This window comes from Theobroma cacao, chromosome 5, assembly GCF_053813885.1.
Source record: "Theobroma cacao isolate CCN51 chromosome 5, ASM5381388v1, whole genome shotgun sequence".
NCBI lineage: Eukaryota > Viridiplantae > Streptophyta > Magnoliopsida > Malvales > Malvaceae > Theobroma > Theobroma cacao.
In genome coordinates this window covers 46300796-46316455 of record NC_142643.1, presented here as the reverse complement: position 1 = coordinate 46316455, position 15660 = coordinate 46300796, and the positions used below count along the sequence as shown (strand labels likewise).

At 33.7% G+C, this 15660-nt stretch overlaps 3 protein-coding genes across 5 annotated transcripts; 2 read left to right on the top strand and 1 right to left on the bottom strand.

Annotated features, from left to right (window-relative positions):
* Nucleotides 1–978: 978 nt before the first annotated feature.
* Nucleotides 979–5924, top strand: NP1 (NPK1-related protein kinase 1). Of its 3 annotated transcripts, none has more exons than XM_018122130.2 (17): nt 979–1410; nt 1647–1688; nt 2020–2085; nt 2174–2284; nt 2359–2439; nt 2552–2617; nt 2754–2836; nt 3152–3233; nt 3309–3409; nt 3520–3559; nt 3656–3715; nt 3802–3851; nt 3944–4136; nt 4228–4422; nt 4513–4853; nt 4944–5011; nt 5411–5924. In XM_018122130.2, exons 1-17 carry the CDS (start codon nt 1117–1119, stop codon nt 5512–5514), a joined length of 1977 nt encoding a protein of 658 aa, XP_017977619.2. In that variant the 5' UTR covers nt 979–1116; the 3' UTR covers nt 5515–5924. The 3 variants fall into 3 exon arrangements, with proteins under 3 accessions (XP_017977619.2, XP_088663078.1, XP_007030848.3); XM_088806952.1 differs by having other exon boundaries at nt 2552–2629; nt 4267–4422; XM_007030786.3 differs by having other exon boundaries at nt 2552–2629.
* Nucleotides 5925–6062: 138 nt separating this feature from the next.
* ATN (cyclin family) lies at nt 6063–8032 on the bottom strand. Its single transcript, XM_007030785.3, has 4 exons — nt 7645–8032; nt 7398–7540; nt 7227–7285; nt 6063–7029 (listed from the first exon to the last, which is right to left on the bottom strand). The coding sequence occupies exons 1-4, from the start codon at nt 7726–7728 to the stop codon at nt 6230–6232; spliced, it is 1086 nt and encodes a 361-aa protein (XP_007030847.1). The 5' UTR covers nt 7729–8032; the 3' UTR covers nt 6063–6229.
* A 3581-nt stretch (nt 8033–11613) lies between these two features.
* Nucleotides 11614–15352, top strand: EIF3E (eukaryotic translation initiation factor 3E). The gene is made up of 7 exons (XM_018122251.2): nt 11614–12054; nt 12494–12721; nt 12821–12942; nt 13584–13803; nt 13968–14110; nt 14680–14817; nt 15019–15352. Exons 1-7 carry the CDS (start codon nt 11692–11694, stop codon nt 15116–15118), a joined length of 1314 nt encoding a protein of 437 aa, XP_017977740.1. The 5' UTR covers nt 11614–11691; the 3' UTR covers nt 15119–15352.
* Nucleotides 15353–15660: the final 308 nt, after the last annotated feature.

Genomic DNA, 15660 nt, shown 5'->3' with positions numbered 1-15660 from the left:
AGGATTTAGTTGATCTCTCCCTTCTTTAAAAAGTTTAGGAAATTTTTAAATAATAATGAAAGAAAGTGTTGAAGAATTTGGAGGGCAAAGGTATGGTGTCATGGCACAAAGAAAACAATCATTAAGGCAGCAGCATCTCTATGTCTCTACCCACCAAATCAAATACTTTCTAAAAAAATAAAAAAGAAAATCAAATACTTTATCTCCATAATCAATTACTAATGCTTTTCTTTTTTTTTCTTTTTATTTCTCTCTTTCTGAACCAAAATTAGTGGTGGGATATTATCATAGCTTTGAGTTTTGTTCTTTTTAACATAAAAATTTATTTTTATTATTATTATTATTATTATTATCCTTTGATAATTATTTTGTCAAGTATAATTAATTGTATTGAAAGTAATTTTGATGAACGTTAATCCATTCCCTCTACTTTTTTTAAATTTTCATGAAATTAAAATAAAATTCTGATTTTGATTTATTTTATATCAAAATTTAAAGTTTTTTATAATATGTATTTAATATTTTTAACATAAAAAGTAAAAAAATCTTTAAAAATAAATTTATAATATAAAAAAATAAAATATTAGATATTTGTAAAAAACGAAAGAAATTCATTTTGGGATATCTCAAAAATTAAAAAAAAATAGCTGAAAAAATAAATAAAGAATTAAAACACGTAAACAACAAATATGATTATTATTATTATTATTAAATGAAAATTAATTCAAATTTGAGATAATTAATAAAAGAATTTTCCAAAAAATATATCTTACTTTTTCCTAGTAGTAAGATTTTTTTGCTTTTTTTTTTCAAAATATCAACAAAGTAAAAAATAAAATTATTTTCCTACTCATAATAAAAATAATTCTTACTATTTTTCTGAAATAAAAAAAATACTTGGTATTTTTGAAAAAAGAACCACACCCCACCTTTTCCCTCCTCTGTTTCTCTCTCTCCAAGTACAAAGTTCTATTTTTTTTTTCTCTCTTACTTTTGCCGACCAAAGAAAGAAACGAAGAAAAGGATGAAAGAATGGAACTTTGAAACGAGTTAACTCACTCGAATCTCGCTCCTTCTCTTTCCTCAACTTGGGTGTTTGTTTTTTTGGTTTTGAAAATGCAAGACCTCTTCGGATCAGTTCGGCGTTCGCTGGTGTTCCGTACAACCCCAGACAATATCAACAACACCCAAGAAAACAGCCCCCCGATTCCAACTACAGCCAATGCCTTTGTTGAAAAGATAAATTCTTGCATCCGCAAATCGCGGGTCTTCTCCAAACCTTCCTCTCCTTCGCCTTCTCCTCCTCCGGCGATCCGATGGCGGAAAGGGGAGTTGATTGGTTCTGGTGCCTTTGGCAGGGTTTATATGGGCATGAATCTTGATTCTGGAGAGCTTCTCGCTGTCAAAGAGGTGTTTTTTTCTTTCTTTTTGAATTGGTGGATTTTTGGGGGGTTTTTTTTTTGCGGTTTCTTTTAATGAGTTTTAGTTAATTGTAGGTTCGAAATTGAAACTCTGAGATAGGTTTGGGTTTGTTTTGAGCTTTTTCATTGATTTTTGTATTTTGTTTAATCTTTGAAGTGGAATGTGATCTAAAGTTAGTGGATATGAAATTGATCTCATTTGTTTCTTGGCCTTTGTTGTTTCAGGTTCTAATTGCAGAAAACAGTGCTTCAAAGGAGAAAGCACAGGTTTGGACTTTGAACTTGGTTCTTTTGTCTTTTTAGCTAATAAAACAATAAACATCTTATCTCAAAGTAAATAGTTGCTATTAAGTATGTAAACGTTGTCATTTTCCATAGAATGGGAGAATTCTTGAGATTCTGAAATTAGTTTCACTTATTGTTAGCTGCCTGCCAATGAAATGTAAGATTATCTAGGTACCTGAAGTTTCAGTTCTTAATACATAGAACAGAATTTTCCACCTATGACGATTGGTATTAGTTTCGCTTCTCATTGTTAATTGAATGAGGAATTGCCATAACATGACCAACTTTGATTTGCTTCTTGTTATGTAAGTAGGCTCATGTCAGGGAGCTTGAGGAAGAAGTAAAGCTTCTCAAGAATCTTTCACATCCGAACATTGTTGTAAGTAATGACTGTGCTGTTTTGTATATTGATTGAATTGATGAAGGGTATTGCCTTTCTTTCATTGGGACATACTTTCCATCTTCAGAGATATTTGGGAACAGTGAGGGAGGAGGAAACCTTAAATATTTTGCTCGAATTCGTCCCTGGTGGATCTATTTCATCACTTTTGGGAAAATTTGGACCCTTCCCTGAAGCTGTAAGTCATGGATGACAGAAGTTTTGAATTTAGTTGTTTTTAATGCTAATCTTGTGTACTAATTTCTCAAACAGGTTATAAGAACATACACGACTCAGTTATTATTGGGCCTCGAGTATTTACACAACAATGGCATTATGCACAGGGACATTAAGGTACATTTTCTTTTCCAGTCCTTAATGTTATAAATTGAAAAAGGTCCTTGGTTTCTTTCTCTCTTCTCTTTTTCTGATGAATAAATAATATGCTCATTCTATCTATTGGCAGGGGGCAAACATCCTGGTAGATAATAAAGGAAGCATTAAACTTGCAGATTTTGGTGCATCCAAACAGGTCGTTGAGTTGGTAATTGTGCAACTGGTCAACCTTATATTTACATTTACAGTTTTCTCCATTTTAGAATGTACTTTTCTCTTAAATCAATACTTATAAATCACCTTTAGTTCTAATAGAGATGGTGTTTCTGTAGGCTACTGTTTCTGGTGCCAAGTCTATGAAGGGTACGCCATATTGGATGGCTCCTGAAGTCATTTTGCAGACAGGGCATAGTTTGTAAGAACAACTGGATCACTAAATAAATCTAATTGTTTACATGTGTGCCAGTTCTCTATGACATGCTTAGAATTGGTTGGCTTCCTGTGAATTTGATTATGGTAGATCTCTGAGGTCCCCACTCTATATTCCTTGAAGCATTTAAATGATACTATAGCTTTCCTTGCTGGTCTTTGCATGTGCTTCATATTTATTAATTAGCTATTTTTGCTGCATGTATAGTGGATCGCTGTAGATTATGATGATTGATATATGATATTTAAGTTATATTGATGTACTGAACTTTACTGATACTTTATGGATACAATTTTCTAGTTCTGCTGATATATGGAGTGTTGGCTGTACGGTGATTGAAATGGCCACTGGAAAGCCTCCTTGGAGCCAACAATACCAAGAGGTAACTGGTCTCTTGACATTTTAAAGATTGTTCTATGAGGTGTTCTTTCATCATTGTACTCACGTGTTTGTTCAGGTTGCTGCACTCTTCTATGTAGGGACAACAAAGTCTCATCCGCCTATTCCAGAGAATCTTTCTATTGAGGCAAAAGATTTTCTGCTGAAATGTTTGCAAAAGTATGTTATCTTTTTCTGTGATTCTGGGAGTAAATATATAGGATATATTTTCTGGCCTTTTTTTCTCTTCAAACTGGTGGTGTATGACCATATGAGTTATGCAATTTCAGGGAACCAGAGTTAAGGCCAGCAGCATCTGAACTGCTAAAGGTGATTGCAGTTTGATTAATATTTCCCTTTGTCATTTGGACATTACATGCTGCAGTTGCTGTAGGATTAATATTCTTCATTGTCAACTACATGCAGCATCCCTTTGTCACTGGAGAATCCCAGGAGTCTAATCCCATTTTGCATGCTTCAGTCATGGTCAGTACACTTGAACTGGATTCTATTTATTTTGTTTGTTTTGTCTTTTCTCCCTTAGAACTTCTGAATTTTATCTCTTTCATCAGGAGAACTCTGAAATCACTTCATCATTACATGCCACTAACCACGAAGGCTCGTAAGTATTATAATTTGAACTTGTAAAGTAATTGCATTGTCAATTGTCAAGCTGGAAAGGGTCTTTAACTATGGCATCAATTTTCTTTCCAGTCAAGTTTCAACGTGTCCTGATTCGGTAGATATCTGTAATTTGGGTAGTCTGAACTGCTCAAACACATTTGTTGAGAAGTTTTCAGAAAGCAAAGACTCGTGGAGAATAAACTGCAGTGAGGATGATATGTGTCAGATTGACAAAGATCATTTAGGGCTTTGTTCCTCTTCAATGCTTGATAATGTTAACAAGGTAACTGCATTCATGCTGTTCTCAAGGTTCAGATATTTTAATCATTTGAGAATTACAGCTGCTAATTCATGAATCATCTTATTGAACTTAGAGTTCTGATCCCCTTTGTGAACCTTCTCATGACTGGAAGAGCAAATTTGGTGAAGATCCTGAAACAGTTCCAGTTGGTGGCCCTACAACTTGTGGTAAGGGGGGCAATGATTATTCCTTTACTTGTGGGCCATCACTCTCAGAAGATGATGATGAACTCACTGAATCAAAAATTAGAGCTTTTTTGGATGAGAAGGTACTATTTTAGCCCTTGTGCAGTCAGATTCTCTTAAATTTGGCCTCATGTCAGATCATTTTGACAATGAAGTTTTAACTAACTCCTCAGGCTTTGGAACTAAAGAAGCTGCAAACACCATTATATGAAGAGTTTTACAACAGCTTGAATGTAGCATCCTCCCCAAGTTTTATTGAGAATAAACGAGATGAGACACCCCCAAATTACTTGAAATTACCTCCCAAAAGCAGGTCCCCAAGTCGTGGTCCTATTGGCACCCCATCTTCTGCAGCTGATGCTATTGGTACTGGGAGCCCTGGGAGTAATAATAGCAGGCGTGTGTCAAATATTGGCCATGCTAGTGACCAAACTTCACAGGACAATTCATCACCGCAGCTTAGTGATTGGAAAGGGCTTCTAGTTGATGGCCAGCCAGAACCGAGCAGCCCAAGGTTAGTCCATAGTTGATTGGTTTGTTGCCCGCCCTTATTCTGAGTCACTCTTGTGGAGGAATCTGAAATAGAATCATTTCCTGTGTACAGTGTAATCTCTTCTGAAAGACATAGGAAGTGGAAAGAAGAGCTTGACCAAGAGCTTGATAGAAAGCGAGGTAGATATACTTGGTTCCTCTGTGCCCCTCTTCTGTTTGTCCACTCTTTTTTTCTTCTTCCTGATATTGCCTACTAAATGGTTGACTATGGTGACTGTTTCATTGAATGTACCATTATTTTATTTTATATCACTCAAGAAGCCTTATGCATTCCCAACAATTCATTCATCTCATGCTCAAACCAAATCTGAAGCTACAGCTGCCCATGCCTAATAATTACTTGAACAACATAGCTTAAGATTTTCTGCCTTAGATGGCATCTTATCTCAATTAGTCTTTAATTCATGTTTTTACAGTTGTATTGCCATAAGATAGCAAGTTTGTCTTTTAGTTGGTGTGGTGACTATCCAGATTTTCATGGTCCATATAGTTTAGCAAATAATAGTGAAATGTTTGCAGAGATGCTGCGCCAGGCAGGTGTGGGAGGGAAGACTTCATCACCTAAGGATCGAGCCTTAAATAGGCAGAGAGATCGGACAAGGTTTGCATCTCCGGGGAAATGAGTGCCTGTCAGAGTAAATGGCGCCTCTTGAGAAGTTTTTTTTTCCTATCAAGAGTTAATTATAACAGTTACAATTTCATTTGGAGTGAGCTTGTTCTGGCTCCCATGAAAGCGGCAGTGACATCTCTTGTGCCCTATGCAATTTCTCATTGTTCAACCAGGAAGATTTGTCCTTTTAAAGGCCTATCTGATGTTTGTTACTCAACATATAAATAGGTGATGATACTATATTTTTTTTTTTAACTTCTTTTTTCCCCCTTCTGGGTGGTTACTGGTTTGAGGGGTTGGGTATATGTTTCCTCAAGTTTGTTTGGTGCATATATTTGTACTACTGATGTAGAATAATAATGAGGAGATTTTGTGATTGAGATATGACAATTTAGCCAAAAGCACAAAGCCTGTCTTCACATGCATGCTTATGATTATTTTCCTTCCTTTTTTTTCACCTGCTTCTGACCAATGGATGTAAATAGTCTAACAATGAGACCAAATAACTGAAGATCTTTAGATCAATTTATATGAAATGGAGAGATAAAATTCACAAACATGTAAGAAAAATCAACTTTGGACATTGTAGAAAGCATGTAAGGAAAACTATACCGATAAATCAACCAATTCACAACCATGTAAGGAAATCTATTATGGACATTGTGAAAGAATATCTTCAAACAGTTTGCTTCAAGCCATACTGATAAATCAAAGAAAGTTCATGACCCTTAAATTCTCCCAGTCGAGAATCGTATGGGCAGTAAGACTGGACGCTGCTTCAGTCCACTCATTGGTCCATCACTTTTCTGAAAGCTTTTTCTGCTCTTCAATGGAGACACCAATCTGTTTGCCAAACGTGAAGGCGAAAAAGATCTGCGCAGCTTTGAAGCAGCTGATAGCTTTGGTGACCTCTTGCTAATGTTTGTTGATCTCGTCGGAGAAAGAGAAACCACGGGTGGGCTCTTGATCTTGACTTGAAACTTGGAAGCTGATGGAGGGGACTTGATCAAGAATTTATGTGGAGTTTGAGCTTGTCTGTTTCTTGCAATCACTGGGGACCTTGTCTTGCAGAACTTCTGTTGCTGTGAAGCTGGTGTTGAACTGAACAAAGGGTTTGGGAATAAAACAGCCTTTTTAGCCCATGGCCTATTCCTTGGTGACACCCTATTGGCCATATGTCTGTTGTTTTCCTTATCAAATTCCCTGAATTTGGGAGGAGAAGAAACCTTGAAGTTGATCCTGGAACGAGCCCTTTGAAGAGAGGGAGAGTCGGATTCTGTTCGAATCAGTTGTAGTTTGTTCTGTTTCTCCTTCTTTCTTCTGGCTCTGAGTTCAGTGTTTTCAGGCTGTGCTCTTCGCTTTGTATGTTCAGTCAGTGGAGTTTTTGGATCCTCAGCAACACCTGTCTTCTTCTTGGTTTTGTCATCAACTGCTGCTAGAATCTCTCTCGCAAACTGACTTGCTTGAAGGATTTCTCCCACTGTTTCTCCTACTAGCATTGCTGGCAATGACATCCTCCTCCATTCACCTGCATTAAAAGTTTGAAGGAACCCAATTATTTCTCTTCTTAGCTTGCTGACAGATTCTATGCAGTTGAAGACCATTTCATCAAATAAATGAGAATTCAAACAACATTGCTCAAGTCAGGAAAATTTTGGGCACAAATTCTCAACTTAGAAAGAAAACCCAGTTGTCCAATCTGATGAGAGGGGGAGAGATATATACCTCCTGCACTGGCTGGAAACTTCCCAACTAGAGATTTCCTTGGAGTAGCATTCTTGATCCTTCAAATTAATCAAATTAAAAAGCACCCAAATTTAGTATGCAAAACAAAAAGCTCAGGCTTTTAGGCCATAATTTAAGAAAAAACAAAAGCAAACCCAAATTTGAGCATACCTCAAAGACTCTTGCTTGCACCTGAGACTAGTCCTCAAGTAACCCCTAGTACTCCTAGGACTTAGACTCACCCCTGATATCACCTTTGTCCCTCCAGCTACTGTGTACTGCAACTCTTGCAACCTTGCCATACATTGCTCCACCTTCACAATCCCAAACAAAGAACAAAAACCCCATAAGCCCAAAAAAAAAAAAAGAAAACCCTTTTTCTTCTTAGTTGCTTAGAAAATGAAGTGCCCAACTTTACCTTCTTTACAGTTTCTCTGAGTAGGACAGGATTAAGAGGAGCCACCATGATTTTCCTTTGCTTTGGTGGGGTTCTTGCAACCATTATTGCCAGAAAGAAAAGAAATTTCAGCAGCCAACAAAAAAAAAAAGGAAAAATTTAAAAACCAATGTGGGTCTTTCCTAAAAGGAATTACTTTGTTGGCTCCTCCGCTCCTCCCTTTTCTTTGTTCCTCTAAATACCCATCAAGGAGAGTTAATAACGTAATCTGGGTTTGGTTTCAGTTACTGTTTTTTCTCTTCAAAACTCAAAGATTTTCACCTCCCTCTCTCTCTCTCTCTCTCTCTCTCTAGAGTTTATCAGTAAGTGGAAAAAAAGTCAAAAAGCTTTGGCTCAAGATTGAGAGATGCTGAGTAACGGATCTCTATTGTCTTGTCTCAACGGTCAGATAATCTATCATTACAAAAAAGAACGTATATAATATGGCAACGGCTACTTGTATTTGGGTTTTTTCTTTTTTTAATATTAAAATCTTATTAGTGTTTTAATCGAGGACCGTTGATCATGAAGAAATCAACGGTTCATCTTCTCTTTTAGTTTTTTTACTTTGAATTATCGGGGGTATGTTAGAGGAAAAAAAAAAGAAAAGAATGCAACGTGTGACCTTTAACTGAACCAAAGTGTGTTATAAAGATTTAACCAAATGTCAGTAAATAGTTGGATGACTTTCGTTTCAATACATTATAAATATGTTCACCGAATAAAAATCCAAACGACTTTAACTATTGTAATAAAAATAAATAAATTACCTCTATTTCTTAAATTTTGATTATAATTTATTTTTAATTTATTAATATTAAAAATAAACCCTCGTCTCAAGAATTCATTTTCTCTCACTATATTTTAATTTTATTCAGAATTGAAAGAAAAAACTATATGAGCAAGCAAAATAATTAAAAAGATAAGAAATTAAAAATGATGAATTTTTGTTTGAAAAGAATTTTGATGAATTGATTCTCCCATGAAAATTTACAAAATCAAATTTGCTTTTTAATCACGGTAACAACTCTTAAACACCACATAAGAATTTTAAAAGAACAATGGCTCCAACAATCCAAGAATAACCATATTAAAAAGGAGAAGAATTTAGCGATCTTCGAATGTAAGTTTCAAGATTTGGAAATAGATCTGAAAATCAACAAATTTTAAATGAAAGTTTGAAAAAAAAAATTTGATTGGTTCTCAAGAAAAAAAAACCAGTTAGGTTTTGAAAATTTTTTGATTACTTCAATGAAACGAAATATTTTAAATAGATGCAATTAAGAAAAATCTCCTTATCACATGTAGATTCTTTAAGTTCTTGTTTCAAATGAAATAGGGGATGCAGAACAAACAAAAGAGAAATAAGAGAGACATAACTAAAGAATAAAAAGAAAAACATTTTGAACAAAACCGACTATGATATATTAATTGTTACACTTTTCATTGTTTGATCTGCTACCTTATTGTTCTTGTTGTTGTTTAGTACTAAAAAAGTTCTTAAATTATTTAAGAAAATTTAAATAAATTTTTATTCTTTTTATTATATTTAATCAAATTTTTATATTTTTATTTTAGATTAAATAATTTTTTATAATTAATAAATAAATAATTATTGCACCCGAGCATTTGACTCATTGATTAGTGTATGATTCCCTACTAAAAGAGTAAAATTCGAATTTTCCTCTCCCAATTATAAAAAAAAATATTATTAATTAAAATATTTTTTAAATATTAAAATATCACTAATATTTTAATAAATAACCGTTGATTATGGAGAAATCAAATGGGTCATTTTCTCTTTTAATTTTTTGAGTTTGGATTATTGGGAGTATAGTAGAGGTAAAAAAAAAAAAGAGCGAATGCAGCTTGTTACTCTCTAATTGAACGAAAGTGTATTGTAAAATTTTAACCAAACATCAATAAATAATTGAGTGACTTTTCTTTCAATACATTATATAAAAAAATAAAATACATTAACTTTCTCAACTTTTAATTATAATTATAAATGAATTCATTAGTTCTCAAAATCGACGTTCTGTCTTAAATATATAAATGACATCAATACCTAAACGTAAATATCTAAAATACTTTTTTTCTTTACTTCAAGTCAATTGACGATGTTTTTTTATCCTGATCGATCACCTTGTGACCCTATCTAATCGTGAAATGTCAAATCCGATCAAATCTCACTAGAAAAGTATCAAATTTAAGTGTCGATCTGGTGCTTCCCATTGCTCCCCTTAGAGCACCAAGACCAGTGCTTGCCAGGGAGCACCACGATGGATAGGGGTGGACCTACCTTAAAGGTGTGGTGTCACATGACCCCACTCATTTATCAAAATTGTTTACTTATTATTTATCTAATTTAAAGTTTTATGGAGTTAATATACTAATGAATGCACTAATTTTTTTTTTTTTAACTTTGTAGGGATTGGGGTAAAAGATTTCAAGTCAAAAATTTGTAAGGAATGAGGTCAAAAACTTCGAGTCAAAGTAGATTTATTAAAAAGTAATTTATATATTAATATTTAAATATTATATGAAAAGATAATAAAGTTTTTTTATAATTTAAGATTTTATTAAAAGAATACTCTTTCTCTTCAAAACTCAAGTTCTACTCTTCTCAGTTCTTGGTTGTGTTTTCATACTCTTAAAACAATTTATTTAGACTTCAATTGTAAGTAATTTTCAATCCAAATTAAATTTTTAAATACATCAAGTCTAAATATTTTTTGATTAATTTGATAGTTTAGGTTCATAATTATAATCTAACTAATAGAAAATAGTATTGCATGTCAAATAATATTTTAAAGTTATGAGTATTTTTTTTTATTTTATAGATATATTATTTGATTATTTGATTTTCTTATATGGTTTGTGGATGTTTATATTTAGTTTTAATCAATGAATAGAAATTTGTCAAATTGTTAATTGATGAAACTAATAATTTGTTGTGTAAGATCATATTTTATTTAATTCTAATACTTTAATTTATGCTAATGAAAAATGAGTAATATTTTTTAATTGATTTTTGAATTCGTAAGTCATGAAAAGATAATTTAAAATACAAGAAATTGTCTCATAAGACTTAAGTCCGCAATATCAACATAATTCTATTAATGATAGTACTTAACAATCTTCTAAGTAAAATTGTGTTCAATTTGATTGAAGTACTTTACATATCTTGGATTGAGAAATTTTTTTTTTATTATTATTATTTTAATTTTAATTATAACACTATTTAGAAAAATTTCTAAGTTCATCTTTGGAAACACTAAATTGGTGCTTCCCAAAAGCATCAAGATTGGTGCACCCTAAAAGAAAGCCGACCAAGGGAGTGCGATCTGGCTAGATTTAGAGCTCTTCGACCAAATTCGATTACAAGATGGTTGGTCGGTGAGAGGTAAAGTAAAGTTTTTTTTTTAAAAATTATAGTTTGGTAATTTTTAAATTAATAAACGGTAAAATTATTTTTTTAATATTATTATATCATTAAATTAAGGGAAACATTAATGATTAATTAATGACTGAACTTACGTGTTCAATGAAAAATATTCTTTTATGACAAATGTTCTATTTTAAAAATTAATAAACTCACATAAAATTATGATTAAAACTTAAAAATGTTAATATATTTTATAAATATATTCATAAAATAAAAAATCCAAACAAAAAATATTAGCCTTTTTGTCATTTAATGAAAAGATAAATAACTTACCTTTACTTTTTTTATTATAATTTATTTTTAATTCATTAGTATTAAAAATGAATCCTCTTGCCAAAAATTCACCTTCCTTCATAATATTTTAATTTTATTCAAAACCCAAGTAAACAAAATAATTAAAAACCAAAAAATAAAAAATATGAATTTTTGTTTGAAAAAAATTTTAAAAATCTCAAAGGGCAATTATGGTATTTAGGAAAAAATATAAAAACCTAATCTCTGCTATTTTTCTTCATTAACCAGACATCTAGGGAGCGAGTGTTAAACCCTAATCCGAGGGAGAGAAAGAGATAGCAGAGGCAATGGCAAGCTACGACCTAACCCCACGAATTGCGCCGAATCTAGATAGGCATTTGGTGTTTCCCTTGCTGGAGTTCTTGCAAGAGCGACAGCTACACCCAGACGAGCAGATCTTGAAAGCGAAGATCGAGCTGTTGAACAAGACCAACATGGTCGACTACGCCATGGACATCCACAAGAGTCTTTACCACACCGATGATGTCCCTCAGGACATGATAGAAAGGAGGGTCGAGGTTGTCGCTCGTCTTAAGGCCTTGGAGGACGCCGCCGCTCCTTTGGTCACTTTCTTGCAAAACCCTAACGCTGTTCAGGAATTGAGAGCTGATAAACATTATAATCTCCAGATGCTCAATGACCGTTACCTGGTTGGGTTTAATATTATTCTTAATTTTTAATTGAATTTGGGTTGATTTTCAATGCATTTAAAACCCTTTCTTTCTTTTTTTTTTATTATGTGTTTTCTAAATTATGTTATTATTTTTGGATGTAAGTGGGAAAAATATTTTAGGATTGACTAAATATTTTCAGAATTTCTATTTTTGCGATTAACCAAATGCATAATCTTTTTATGTGAAACAATTATGTCTGAATGTGCATTATATTTAACCTTTGTAATGATTTTTATGTAAAAAGCAAATAGGAAAAAGTAAATGGCAAACAATAACCAAATAGAGACTTATTATACTTTGTTTCATAGAATTCTAGCATTTTTCTTTTTGGTTGTGTCTTTTAGTGGACTTACATCCATGAAAGATTGGGTTTTTTTTTTCTTGAATTTTAAGGGGGGAATTTTTCTTTTAACAGATTGGTCCAGATCAGATAGAGGCATTATATCAGTATGCGAAATTCCAGTTTGAGTGTGGCAACTACTCAGGTGCTGCTGACTATCTGTATCAGTATAGGGCTTTATGCACAAACAGTGAAAGGAGTTTGAGTGCATTGTGGGGAAAGCTGGCAGCCGAGATACTCATGCAAAACTGGGATATTGCTCTTGAAGAACTCAATCGCTTGAAAGAAATAATTGATTCTAAGGTTTCTGTTATACTCCTGATTCATTGTATGGTTTCTTAAAATTTGCTTATACATGATTCTTTGTTTCATTTATTTGCATTTGTATTTGTTTTGCTCTAGAGTTTCTCCTCACCCTTGAACCAAGTACAGAGTAGAATATGGCTGATGCATTGGAGCCTCTTCATCTTTTTCAATCATGACAATGGAAGAACACAGATCATTGACCTGTTTAATCAAGACAAGTATGCCATTTTGACAACTTTACCTGAAATTCTTAAATCATCTTCTTAGCAGTCTATTCATATTCCTACTGTTGTTTCTACTACATCCTAAGCTTGAAGACTGTACAGTGTCTTGACAATGATGTTGCTGATGCCATTTTTGATGTTGTTAGCAACACTGTGGGTCTGTATGTATCGTTTGTGCATTGTTCAGTGTTTCTTTACTATAACTCACTTTTCTTTCAACCTTCCGCTGCTTTCATATACTTCCATTTAGGATTGCCCTGCAGTGAAACATGTTGATAAACTTTATTGAATTGCTTTGATAATTTGGTAGGATGGTATTGTTGCTTAATATTGTTATCATGAAAAGTTAACATGCCGGTGTCATATCATTTGCAAAATTTTTTGTCAAAGTGTTAAGGAAATTTGCAATAAAGTGCGTGAGTTGCCCACAAGATCGCTTGTGGTTGGAATTTCATTGCTTAAGGGAGGTAGTGGTTGGAATTAGAGGAATGTGTGTCTTTGGATTCATATATTTCTGTGTACTTTGCATTTCTGTTCTACGTTATTGTTTTCTGTGGATTTACATTTGTGCTTTATCTGTTGTCCAATATTTGTGTAGTTCCCCTATTTAACAAGCTGGTTTCACTTCTTACCAGGTATCTAAATGCCATTCAAACCAGTGCTCCCCATCTTTTAAGGTACTTAGCGACTGCTTTTATTGTCAACAAGAGGAGAAGGCCTCAATTCAAAGATTTTATTAAGGTTATCCAGCTAGAGCAGTACTCTTACAAAGATCCCATCACAGAGTTTTTGGCATGTGTTTATGTCAATTATGACTTTGATGGAGCACAGAGGAAGATGAGGGAGTGTGAAGAAGTAAGTTTCCTGTTTCTTGATGCCACTCAATCGATGATATTTCCTATCGACATATTGTGCTGTAAACTTTTAGCTTGGAGTTCCATCATCTTCTTTTGATGCCTTTAGCAATAAGTTTGATTTCTGAATTGCAAGCTCTACGTTTTCACTTGACTTCTGTGTAGGTGATACTGAACGATCCCTTTCTTGGAAAAAGAGTTGAAGAAGGTAACTTTTCTACTGTACCACTAAGAGAAGAGTTCCTTGAGAATGCCCGTTTATTTATCTTCGAGACATACTGCAGAAGTCATCAGCGCATTGACATGGGGTAAGTTTCTGCTTTTGAAACTGCACAATTTAGCTTCATATGTGGGACAATTGACTCAGCAATCAGGAAATTGCTATGTCTTACTAAAAACTGACACTGAAAAGAGATATTCATTTGAAAACCGAATTTCCTCGGGCTCAAAGTCAGTTTTGCAAGCTGGTTTCTTGTAACTATGTCATTCTCAGCGTGGAAGCTTTTTTCGCTAATTGGATGTTGAGGATTGATAATTTTTAGTAGAATAAGGAACTAGTTAAATCAGAACAGATCTTTCTTTCTCTTTAACATGTGAACATGTGCACAGCAGGCTTGCATACACAAACCACACAACTTGCACACCTTTAGTCTGTTACAGTCTGTCTTATTGTAGTGATTACATGGATTCCCATTGCACTTTCCGTCAGGCATCTTAATACTTTCAACCAAAGCAACATGCTAGCACCTTAAGATTGAAAGGATATAACATTTATGAGATTCATATAAAAGGACTTTCCGGCTCATATTTTGTCTGGTTCTAGCTGCTTTTCCTAAATTCTTGGGCCAACCTTAACTGATTTTTCATGTGTTTCAAGTGTGCTTGCTGAGAAGTTGAATTTGAATTATGAGGAGGCTGAGAGATGGATTGTGAATCTTATTCGAAACTCAAAGCTTGATGCCAAGATTGATTCAGAGACGGGAACTGTTACTATGGAGCCTAATCGCCCCAATGTGTAAGATTTCTTTATATAAGCCATAGTATACAGTTTACAATCTGTTCTTTCAGTTGTGCCATAAGTGCTTTGTCCCTTTTGTCGTCTCTTTGTTCATGTTCTCACTGCATCTTCCATCTTTCATATTATAGTCCATCCATCCGTATTCCATTTGTTCCTCTTCTTTGAATGACTTTTGATTTTGTTACCATATGTCTCCAGTTATGAACAGTTGATAGACCATACCAAGGCACTCCAAGGGCGTACCTACAAGCTAGTCAGCCAGATTCTTGAACATGTACAGGCACAGCCTGCTCGATAAGGTTTTGGGGAAGTTGGAATTATTTGCAATTTTGAGGCATGGCAGATTGTTCTCTGAGAACAAATTAGAGTGATTCTAGTTTCTGATTTGGATCAAGACTGAGCAATTAGTAGTTTTCAGCAAAACATATTTTATGTTTATCATGACAAAGCATGTCATTAACTTATCTGGATATGTTAAAACGTATAATGTGTTTTACTCTTTTTAAGTTTTGGCCAAGGAAATTTGTTTAAATGCGTTTTTAAAGAGCATAGAAACTGGTTTAAAATTTTGCGTCTCCAGAATAGCTTGTGATTATTTATCAAAGCTAGTAATAGCACTGCCATCAATTTTATATCTCAAACCAAACAACTTCCACCCATTCACAATGAAATAAAACATGCTCAACAGACTCATTCTGACAGAAAGAACATAAGATAGGGTCGGATTTTACCTCTCCTCCATAGATTTTAATTTGTAGCAACACCACCAACACAAACCCTCCATCAAAAGTTCATGATTTTACGAGTTATTTGCATGTTCCAGGCTTCCCTACTGTTGAA

What these genes read in the sequence shown, in the direction of transcription:
- ATN (XM_007030785.3), bottom strand. Translation starts at nt 7,728, where the DNA reads ATGGTTGCAAGAACCCCACCAAAGCAAAGGAAAATCATGGTGGCTCCT. An exon ending in TCAGAGAAACTGTAAAGAAG is followed by an intron (nt 7,541 to 7,644) that starts GTAAAGTTGGGC and finishes GGGATTGTGAAG; the next exon opens with GTGGAGCAATGTATGGCAAG. An exon ending in TGCAAGCAAGAGTCTTTGAG is followed by an intron (nt 7,286 to 7,397) that starts GTATGCTCAAAT and finishes ATTAATTTGAAG; the next exon opens with GATCAAGAATGCTACTCCAA.
- NP1 (XM_007030786.3), top strand. Translation starts at nt 1,117, where the DNA reads ATGCAAGACCTCTTCGGATCAGTTCGGCGTTCGCTGGTGTTCCGTACA. An exon ending in AGCTTCTCGCTGTCAAAGAG is followed by an intron (nt 1,411 to 1,646) that starts GTGTTTTTTTCT and finishes TTGTTGTTTCAG; the next exon opens with GTTCTAATTGCAGAAAACAG. An exon ending in TTGGACCCTTCCCTGAAGCT is followed by an intron (nt 2,285 to 2,358) that starts GTAAGTCATGGA and finishes TTTCTCAAACAG; the next exon opens with GTTATAAGAACATACACGAC.
- EIF3E (XM_018122251.2), top strand. Translation starts at nt 11,692, where the DNA reads ATGGCAAGCTACGACCTAACCCCACGAATTGCGCCGAATCTAGATAGG. An exon ending in AAGAAATAATTGATTCTAAG is followed by an intron (nt 12,722 to 12,820) that starts GTTTCTGTTATA and finishes GTTTTGCTCTAG; the next exon opens with AGTTTCTCCTCACCCTTGAA. An exon ending in GACCTGTTTAATCAAGACAA is followed by an intron (nt 12,943 to 13,583) that starts GTATGCCATTTT and finishes ACTTCTTACCAG; the next exon opens with GTATCTAAATGCCATTCAAA.